The sequence below is a fragment of the Pteronotus mesoamericanus genome, unplaced genomic scaffold, assembly GCF_021234165.1.
Source record: "Pteronotus mesoamericanus isolate MK-2021 breed Mesoamerican mustached bat unplaced genomic scaffold, CSHL_Meso_final scaffold_99, whole genome shotgun sequence".
Taxonomy (NCBI): domain Eukaryota; kingdom Metazoa; phylum Chordata; class Mammalia; order Chiroptera; family Mormoopidae; genus Pteronotus; species Pteronotus mesoamericanus.
In genome coordinates this window covers 12,580,773-12,590,697 of record NW_026555330.1, presented here as the reverse complement: position 1 = coordinate 12,590,697, position 9,925 = coordinate 12,580,773, and the positions used below count along the sequence as shown (strand labels likewise).

Here is a 9,925-nt window from a genome sequence, read left to right as displayed (position 1 = left end):
GGGTGGGCCAAGCCCCTGACCGAGTCACGTTAGCGCCTTGGGTCTCCCCATGACGACGCAAAGATGCCCAAGTTTGAAACACGCGGCGGCGGCGGCGGCGGCGGCGGCGGGAGGGGAGCTCGCGGCCAGCGCCCCCCCCCCACCCCGCCCCCTGCAGTAAGTTCTAAAGAAACACTGAGGCGCGGCGTTAGTGTCTACAGCCCATCAGGGGAAGGGGCACAAGGGCCGGGGCCAGGGGAGATCGTGTCTCTGCGGAGCCTGGAGGAGCAGAGGCAGGTGAACTGCGTGCAAACACGCGCAGACCCCACGGCAGGGGCGGGGGAAGCCCCCAGCGCCGGGCTCCCTGAGCCACCCTGGGACACAATGAACTGGGCAGCGAACAGTTAATAAGCAATGTGCTTCGCTCACTGTGCACATTACAACAAAGGGCTGGCGGCTCCCGGGGGAAAAGGGCTGGTGCGCTGCCGTTGAAACTTGTCAGTCAGCTGGTGCCAGCAGCCCGGCGTGGCCGCCCCGCGCGCCCTGCTCTGCGCATCTGCTCGCAGGCGCGGCGGCGGCGGCGGCGGCGGCGGCTCCTCCCGGCCGCGGGGCAACGAGAGCCCTGCTCCTGCCTCGGCGTCGCCCCGCTCCTCTCGCCGCCGCGGTCCCCGCTGTACGGTCGCTCGCTCGGACTGCCCTCCCCGGCCGCCTGCGCCTGCCCGCTGCAATGGAGGAGGCCGAGCTGCTCAAGGAGAGACTCCAGGCCATCACAGTAAGTGCGCGCACAGCGGGGACTCGCGGACTTGCGGCTCCGCGCCGGCGGCCGCGCTGCCGCTGGCCCCGCCGCCCAGCCCGGCGAGGGTGGGCGCGCGGAGCTGTCATCCCCCGGGGACGCGTCCGGGCCGCTCCCCTCGCCCTGGCTACCCTGGTTCTCGCCCCCCGCCCCCTGGGCTTGCGAACCGGAGCGCAGAGTAAAGGGTCTTGATTTCTGCACAAGCTGTTGCCTACGCTTTCAACAGCCCTCAGACGCTTGTAAGGCGCTTTGGTTGACCTTCTATGTACCTTAGAAACGCAGTTTTCCCTTAAAGTTATATTTCACGGACCTTGGATCAAAAGTCCCCAAACTTGGGAACTTTTTAAAGCAATACACCCAAAAGTGAAAATCTTTTAAAAGGGAGAGAGACAAGAAATAAACTTGAAACTTTTTATTGGTAGTGTGGTGGTAGGTTCCAGAAAGCCTACCAAAATGAAAATAAATCTTGTACCGCAGCTAAGCATTAAAGAAGAGGAAAGTGAGCAAAAGCACGTATCAGCTGCGTTCTCAGGTATCAGCTTCCAGCAAACCCACCAGCCGAGTGAGACGCGGCTGCGGGAATGCAGGGCGCGCGATCCGGCGGATTTGGAAAATATTCCGTTAATACCGGGAAGGCAAATAATGCATTTTTTATGTTTGTTCTGGGAAAGAGTCAAGGCAAGAAATGAATTACTTTCCTTAAATGACCCAGCTTTTTGAACTTAATTTCATTAAATCCTCTCCTTGGCAGTAACCTGAAGTCTGGGGCACAATCATTTATCACTCGCTACAACTTCTGAGGTCATTTTTTTTTTAAGAGGAGAAACTTTGGAAGTCAACATCCCGATTTCACAGCGCTTTCTGTCACCGAAATTAGCTGCCAGAAAGAAATGAGTACTTTTTAAAAACTGGTGCTAAATCGGGGTCCGCAGGGGGACATGTTTCTTTGCTCTTCAGACTCCCATGGCATAAGCAATACTGCTAGTCCCGATCCAGGATTTTTATTAAATGGATACAATGTCTCAGTTCCACCCAGAAAGGACTCAGTACATCGAAATATTTTCCCAGCCAATTGTGAGGCACCAGAAGACTAAGGTTGGCACTTTTCCGTAAGACAATGCTTGTGAAATGCCTCGCTTCTAACCAGCACCGTTCCCTTATCCTGCCGGGAGAACTTCGGTCTGGGCTGCCGCTGGGGTTGCTTCACTCTTTTCTGCTGTGAAATTCGGCCGCGGGTTCGGCTGTCCCGCGTGGGGGGACAGGGACTCGGCCCTGCTCTGTTGGTTTTGGCACTGGCCTTGAGCGTCACAGCTGTTGTCTAAAGGTCACTGTATGCGACCGTGTGAGACGGGTTCCGCTCTCTCCGAGCTTCTGCCTCCGCGTCACCTAAATTAAATGGTGTGCCCCACGAAACACGTGCGGAGCTCCCTGTTGCCCGTCTGGCTTTTGTTTTTGTAAATTGGGGCTGCCCTCGCTGAAGCCCTGGCTCCCGCCAGCGCCCCGTGCACCTCCTACTGAAGCGGCTTGCAGGTCAAGGCAAGCCGACCTGCAGGCACCTGGGGCGCAGGGCACCGTTACTGAGGGCGCCCAGTGCAGGTGGCGATAGAATGAGCCTCCTCGTGCCTTACGAGCAGGCCAGAGAGCACTGGCGTGTGCTTTGGGGGATGATGTTTTAAAATATGACTCTTGGGACTCTTCCATTCGCCTCAGCCTATCCCATTAGGAAGAATTAAGCAAACCTCCACAGTAAGACCATAAAGTAATACTGTCTTGGAAGTAATATGTTTGCAGAAAGGTCATAAGGAAAAAATGGGGAAAAGTTTATGGGAACAAATTTCCACTACCTTAGTCCAGTCCCCAGGCTAAGTCCAGTCCCATTTGTCACCACCTAGAGGAAAACTGGAGCAGTGCTGTATCCATGGAGACAACACATGCCCCCGCCTCCCTCCCGGACACCCTGACAAGGCCAGCTCCCTGCCCCTGCTTACCCAGGAAGCGCCTCAGCTGTTCGCCTGCCCCCGGACACACGCACGCACAGTATCCGGCTTGCGAGGGTATTGCACTTGGGGAAATACTCAAACTCCTCAGAATCTCTGACCCAGGGACGATCTTCTCATTTTAACTCTTTTCCTCCTATTTCCCTACACGAAAACAATTTTTGTGTACATGCTTCACAAACAGAGCCATCAGATAATTGCTCCGTGTTTCCACACACAGCAACTCCTGGATGTCACTTCATTAGAAAGGGGAAAACAAAACAAAACAAAACAAAACCTTTTTTACACTCTAGCATCTATTTGATTTTTATATTAAAATTTATTCTTCCAATTCCTGGCTGTGAAACAAAATAATCTCTACCGTTGAATTTATTCCACCTGGTTTGGAGTCTCCAAACAGTCATTATTTCCACTGCAAGGAACTGGAAAAACAAATGTATGCGCCTGCAACTTGACAGAACCAAGGAGCTGTCTTCTTTTTTTTTTTTTTTTTTAAGGGGAAAAAAAAAGGATTAAACACAGTAAGTAGGTAGAATGGGTCGCTTAGACTCTCGACCCGAAAACCAAATTACTGGGATGGTAAATTGAATTGTAGATTAGTCAGACGTCTTCTCAAAGAGGATGGAGAGAAAGTCAGGAAAGCCCACAGACACGACCGCTCAGAAGGAAGTATGTCAGCGTGGGCCTGCGAATACAGGTCCTATTCTGCGCACTCACCCTCGCGTTCCTCCTTTATTGCCTTCCCCGTGACCCAGGCTTCTCCTGCTGAATGAATGGCCGAGGGGTGTCTCAGCCTAAGAGTCCAGTTTCCAGCTACTACTGCTTCAAACTGGTGAAATAGTACTTTGATTAGAAAGTCTCTTGAGGCTCTTTTCAAATCAGTACATAGTTGAACAAATAGCTGATTTTTGTACAAAAGGAGAGCTACAGACGGAGCCCAGTACTCTGAAATTGACTTTTAATAATAGTGGAACCGATGAACCAACGTGCCCGGTGCCCTCGGGAGCAGTGCGCTGAAGGACCCGCAGAGTTGGGGGTAGACTCCTCTGTGGAATCACATGCGGCCCCCACCAAAGAACAGGGAAAAGGCCCAGGTGAATTCCCCTGAGAAATAAAAGGTCCCATAAAGATGAGTCATTTCCCATAGGCCCTTCGACATCCTCCCATGCAAGGAACTTATCCCCATTCCTCCTGTGTTAGAAAATCCTGTTACTCAATAACAGAGGAAGACTCGAACCAGGAAACCCCTGGATCTTAAACTGGCTCGCCTCTCAAAACTGGTATGTTTGAGGGGCTAAGATCAGAAGAAGTCTGAGCCCTTGGATTGATTCTCAGAGAACAGATCAGCTGGGGGGAGAGGGGTAAGAATCTAGCCGGCATTTTAATTCTCATCAAGGCTTAGCTTTAACTGGTAGGATGTGTGTTATCAAGTCATTCTCTCATCCCTTTATTCAATTATTGGGTATTGGGCAGCTGCGACGTCCCAGCCTTATGTGTTTACATGAGAAGAAGAGGAATCAGGGGACTCGTGAGTGTCGGCAAGGACAGGAGGGGCGTGTCACCTACAGCGGCGTGGCCAGGATGCGCCTCAGAGAAAGGGTGACACTGAGCGTGGACGGGGAGGAGGTGAGCCCTGGCAAAACTCAGGCAATCGCAACAATCACAACAATCACAAGAACGAGCACCTGCCTAGGAGCGACGCCATTGGAAGGCAGCCACAGAAAGAAAGGGCTGACGCTGGAATTTGAGAACGGAGCCAGATTTGCCGGCCAAAGCCGCGCGTGACGCGAAGTGAGAAGGAGCTCACATTTCCCGGCCCCGGTCCCTGCTTCTTTCCTCTCCCAACGAATAGAGAATTTTTTTCTAGGCTTGTGAACATAGGCGCTTAGGGGGCAGAAAGTTGTTACATAAAACAGAAACCTACCCAGTACAAAGACCAATGTTAAAACAATAACATCAACACACGCAGGTCTGAGGTATTTCTTTAGCCCGGGGGGGCCTCGTCACTGGTCACTCCAGCTCTCGCCTCACGTCTGGTGTATCCCCACCTGGGATCTTCTCGCAGTTCGTAAGACAGGGGGTGACCTCAAAGCAGGACCCACAATCCAACTCGTGGGGACACAGGAAACTAGAGGAGGAGCCTCGTTCAAAACTCATTCAGAATTTCAAGATGGGGGCAGCAGAGCATTAAACTAAGTGCCCCGGGCCCTTCTGAGCACGGAGCCTTGTAGGACATCACGGGTCCCAGGCCCGGGGATCTGGCCCACTTGCCTTTCCCAGGCCGGCCACTTTACGTGTTCCCCTCTTCGCTCCACCTGTACAAACGCGAGAGCAAAAACAGGAGCAAGGCCGCCTGGCTCCTGAGTAGAGGTGGACATTGGTGTGTGTTTGGGCCATGGCCCCCCTGCGTGCTGTATGGACGTCTCCGAGCAGCAGCATCACGCACCTCCGGTCCAGCACACCTCGTGGTTAAGACAGTTACAGGAAGGACTCCCAGTCTGTCACAAACGTCTCCAGAGCCTCACGCAAAGATGGCACCAGGGCCGGGAGGAGTCTTCCGAATAGAGAAGTCCTGGGCCAGGATGTTCGAACAATAATGCCTCCGCCCAATTTTCCACCGTGCTGTCCTGGGATGACATGTTTCCTCCAGAGGAGGAAAGGTTTCTTCCAACAAATGCGCTCGGCCGCACCGTTGCCAAGCATAATAGCCCACCCACGGAGCAGGCCACGTAAGGAGGCAAAATAATGGTGAGAGCTGATTAAGGAAACCGCTGTTTGATAACAGGGCAAGGTTTTTCCAGTGTGCTGCATGGTGATAATGCTGCTCTGCCAAGCCCTGCACCCACAAGGGTCCCCGTGAACTTTCTGAACGCCACTGGTGGTCAGAGGAAGAGCCGCCTCTGTAGAAACCTGGCGTGGGAAACACGTGGGCCCAAGCGCCTGAGTCTCGTGAGCACCCAAGCACGTGCAGCCTGGCCCGGGGCTCACACACCCCGTCTCCAGCCTCAACGGACAGAGCGGCTCCCACAATAAACTAAGGATAGTTTGATTCTAGTTAAGACTAGTTTAATAAAATAAAGTATTTAAATGTTAATAGGAACGTTCTCCTTTATCTAAGTGGCCATGGGGTCACCTTGGGACGATGTGCTGCCTGCAGCTGCTCACCAGGGGCCTGGGAGGCACGGGGGACACTCGCCTCGGACATCCGAGGGGCAGCCTGGGCGAGCGCCACACTTACAGTCTGTACGTAAGGCCCCAGTGACGTGGAGCCACGTAAGATAGAACCAGGTCACCCTCGGAAGCTCTGGATGCAAATCGGAACCGGGTCCTGGGTTGAGCACCAAGTTTTCAATGTGGGACCATGTTGGCGAGTGATGTAAGGTAACGCACATGTTAAAAATCAGCCCCTTCAAAATCAGCGCGTGCTAACCAATCTAGGCTCTAAAGGACACCCCGTGAGCAAAAGAATTCTCAGATTAAAAATAATAATAACAGCACCTATTCATACATAGGATTTAGGCTTTAAAAGATGAAAACTCCCATGTGAGCACATTTGGATAACCGGTCCTCTGGGTGTTCTCAAACGTAAAAGCCACCATTCCCATTTTCTAGGCAGAAAACCTAAGGCCAAGCAAAACTAAGGACTTGAATCTGTTCTTCTGAGTGTCAGGTCCTCAGCCACAACGTCTCAATCAGTTCTAATGAACGACCTCACCACCGACGTCGCCTCCCTGCCAGAACGCGTCCTCAGACTTCCGGTGTCCACTCTTACGAACAGAGTCCGAAGTGGAGCAAAGAGAAGAAGCTAAGAGGTTCTGGGTGACTTAATGTAACCCAAACCAGTCCTACCCCCCAGCAGCCTCCTCTCCCCTCCCTGCATCAGCCAGGCGGAGCAACAGGGAAGGAGAGAACGCGACACCGTTTTAGAAGCTTCCTTATTGCCGTAACAGGATTGGGACAGAATGAAAGCCACATTGCAGAGCGTCCCCTGGCCTCCGGCTTCTCCCCACCCCCGCTCCGTCACACAACCCCTCACCTCCGGCCAGGGTGTCTTAGCCGAAGAGCTCATGGTTACCTGGCCTGCCAACGGATTTTGTCCCCACTGAAGATGCAGCCCAGTTACCATCCCTTCTTGATTATTCAGGGTCTTGTTTTGTGTTTGTTGTTTATCCTTGTTTGGTTTGGTTGTCACTATTCATTAGAACAAACAAGACAGCATTGACAAAGGAATGAGAGCGTGGAGCACAAACTGGATTCTATTTAGAGACCTGTTCAAATCTTTTGTAAGGTTGGGAAAGACTGAAATTACTGAATAAAATGAGGCATTGAAAATGCATGCCTTTTTAACTCACTCCATTAGTAGTGATAACCACATTCAATCTACTTGGCTAACTCAAGAATGAGGGTCTTGCAAAGCTTTCTTACACTCAGAAATAAAGGAGCGGAGGAAATTACATCTTGCTCAGAGATGCTCACCCAGCTTCTCCTTAAACACATCCAGTGTCAGGCGGGTCAGATGTCCCAAAACACCTGATTCCATCTGAGAACATCGCTCTGTGTGGGGTGTTGACGTCATGTGCCAGAACCTGTTTTCCTTTAACTTCCACCCAAACATCATGACTTTAGCTACGGAGCCATACGGCTTCATTTTCTGATTTTTATCATTTCTCAAATCATAGGCTCATTCTAGACACTTGCCAAAATGTCCGCATCACTCTTAAAATCCAGTGCTGGGCATCGAACAAAACACTCTGGCCAGTACGGAGCCTCTACCGCTATGACGTCCCGTGTTTGGGGACTGTATTTCCACCGACATATTTGGGAAGCACTAAGGTGCGGTAGAAAAAGCACCACTGTTGGAGGTATAGACAATTAAGTTTCACACCGATTCCAACACTGAACCAACCGTAAGACTCAGGAAAGCTAATAAATTCTTAAGCGTCTCTAAAGATCAAAATTAACTTGAAAGTGTCGTAAACTAGTCAGATACACAATGTGTATACAAAAATCACCAGCTTCCTGAAAATCAATAATGACTCATAAAATGTAATGTGAAAATATCCCATTCCTAATAGCTACAAAATAAAAAATGGGTAGAACCTAAAAGGAACCCAGCCATACTAATCAAATGTACAGGATTTATATAATAAAACTTAACTAAGCAATGTATGTTTGAAGAGGCACTGCATTCCTTGAGTTAAAGTATTCCTTGAGTTTGAATACCAAAAAAACCCATCATGTTCCCAAATTTATTTTAAGTTGAATGCAGTGCCAATCAAAATATCTAAGGAAGCTTTCTCATTCACTGCTGCTAGCAGCATGAAATTGCGAAAACAGGACAATTTGGCAACTGGTATTAAAAAAGACCCGCAGAAACTGTTTTATCCTCTGACCTGGAATCTCTTTAGCAAGGAACTTACACCAAGGAGAAATCAGAGGCACACAAAAATGGGTTCCGAAGTGGAAGCAAACTCAATGTCTGAAAAGAGGAGTTAGCTGAATAAATGTAGTGCATATACATGTGTACGGAATAAAGGCATCCAGTAAAAAATAATGTAGAAGACTATTTAATGACATGGTATACATTATGCTTATGATATATTAAAAGAAAAAGGCCAGACTACTAAACTTGAAAAAATTCCAGTTTTATATGCACTATATAATATATCACGCAGATATCAATCATATGCAGGATAACAGTATTAGTTGTCTCTGGATAATGTAATTACTAATAGGGGTGACTTTTTAAATTCCATCAAGGTGTTTAAGTTTTTGTTTGTTTATATCGTTGGTTGGTTAGTTGGTTTTTTGGTTTTGGGGGGGCGGGAATGAGGAGGGATAAGACAATGGCTGAGTTCTTAATTTAGTTTCTTTTGGAATTCAACAAAATTATTCCAAAGTCCAAATGGAAAAATAAACTACTGCTACTAATCAAGACATTTTAGATAAGAACAATAAAGGAAAACTCACCCAATAAAATGTTAATTTACCTCATTGGTGCATTATCTAAACTAGGTAGTATTACTGCCAAAATCAATGATTAAGCTATACAGATAACCTGGAACCAGACCATAATGTACATAAAAATTAGTAAATTATAAAAGTTACTCAATGATAAAATTAGTAAATAAAAAACCCAAATCAATAGGAAAGAATTCTTCAGTAAAAGTTCAGAATAGTTAAAAATTTGGAAACAAAATTAGATCTGATCCTCAGCATTTACCATAAATCAAAGTAAATTCAGCTGGATTAAAGGGTCATTTTAATATTCAAAAAACTGGAAGAAAAAATGAGTGAACAATGACTGTATTTCAGATGATAAAAGGTATTAAAAACAGTTCCTTACTTAAATAATGAGGATAAACATGATGCCTACTTCATGGAGATTTGGGGATGGTTAAATAAATTGACAATTTAGGTGCTTTCAGTAGTCCCTAACACATACAAAGGTCTTGATGAATGTTAGCTATTGATACGACCATCATAACCTTCCTCTGCAGATCTTGAAAAATTCAGCAAAAGAACGAACGTTGGTTTAAAATGTTTTCTTTTTAGCAATTGAATGCTGTCTCTTAGACTCCCCTTGTCTAAATACAGCAGTGTTTAATAATTCATCCTCCCGCTTTGCCAGGGATTAACCAGGATATCCTTTAAATATTCACAATTCGCCTTTTTTTCTGCCTCAAAGAATTTGCTGCTTTCAGTCTCCTGCTGCCTCTTTACTGCACCCATGTTTCCAAGACCAGTTGACAGTGTCTTTCTGTCGTGTCTGCCAATCGCCAGAGTCCCATCCGAGTCTGAGCAGCTGCTTGGGGAGCTCTGTTTCCTCGGGCGCTGTGTGCCCCCTGAGAGCATGTTTCTCCTGACCTCTCCAGCATCAAGGTTATCCTCCTTAATCAAAAACATGGAAGAAAATAGAATGGTTCAAATTATCTGTCATATTAGCATTACACTCTGTGCCTCAGTAGTGGTCTAATTAACGCCTTTATCTTTTTGTCCTCGACAAAAACCTAATCACACATGTTTTGGGACACATACGTACTCTTTGAGGGGGGGGGTCTCTCCGTGTGCCACGTGCTGCACATCTTCCCGGCTCCCTGGACGTCCGCCATATTTACCTGGTTACAAGTGGGTGCCACCTGCTTATCTGCATTCT

At 48.4% G+C, this 9,925-nt stretch overlaps 1 protein-coding gene across 1 annotated transcript in view; it reads left to right on the top strand.

Moving 5' to 3' along the window:
* Positions 1 to 319: 319 nt before the first annotated feature.
* Positions 320 to 9,925, top strand: part of PALMD (palmdelphin) — a 44,201-nt gene continuing 34,595 nt past the window's right edge. The window contains exon 1 of the mRNA XM_054564983.1: positions 320 to 751. Within this exon, the coding sequence (XP_054420958.1) occupies positions 707 to 751 (45 nt within the window). The 5' untranslated portion in view covers positions 320 to 706. The remainder of the gene's footprint in view (positions 752 to 9,925) is intronic.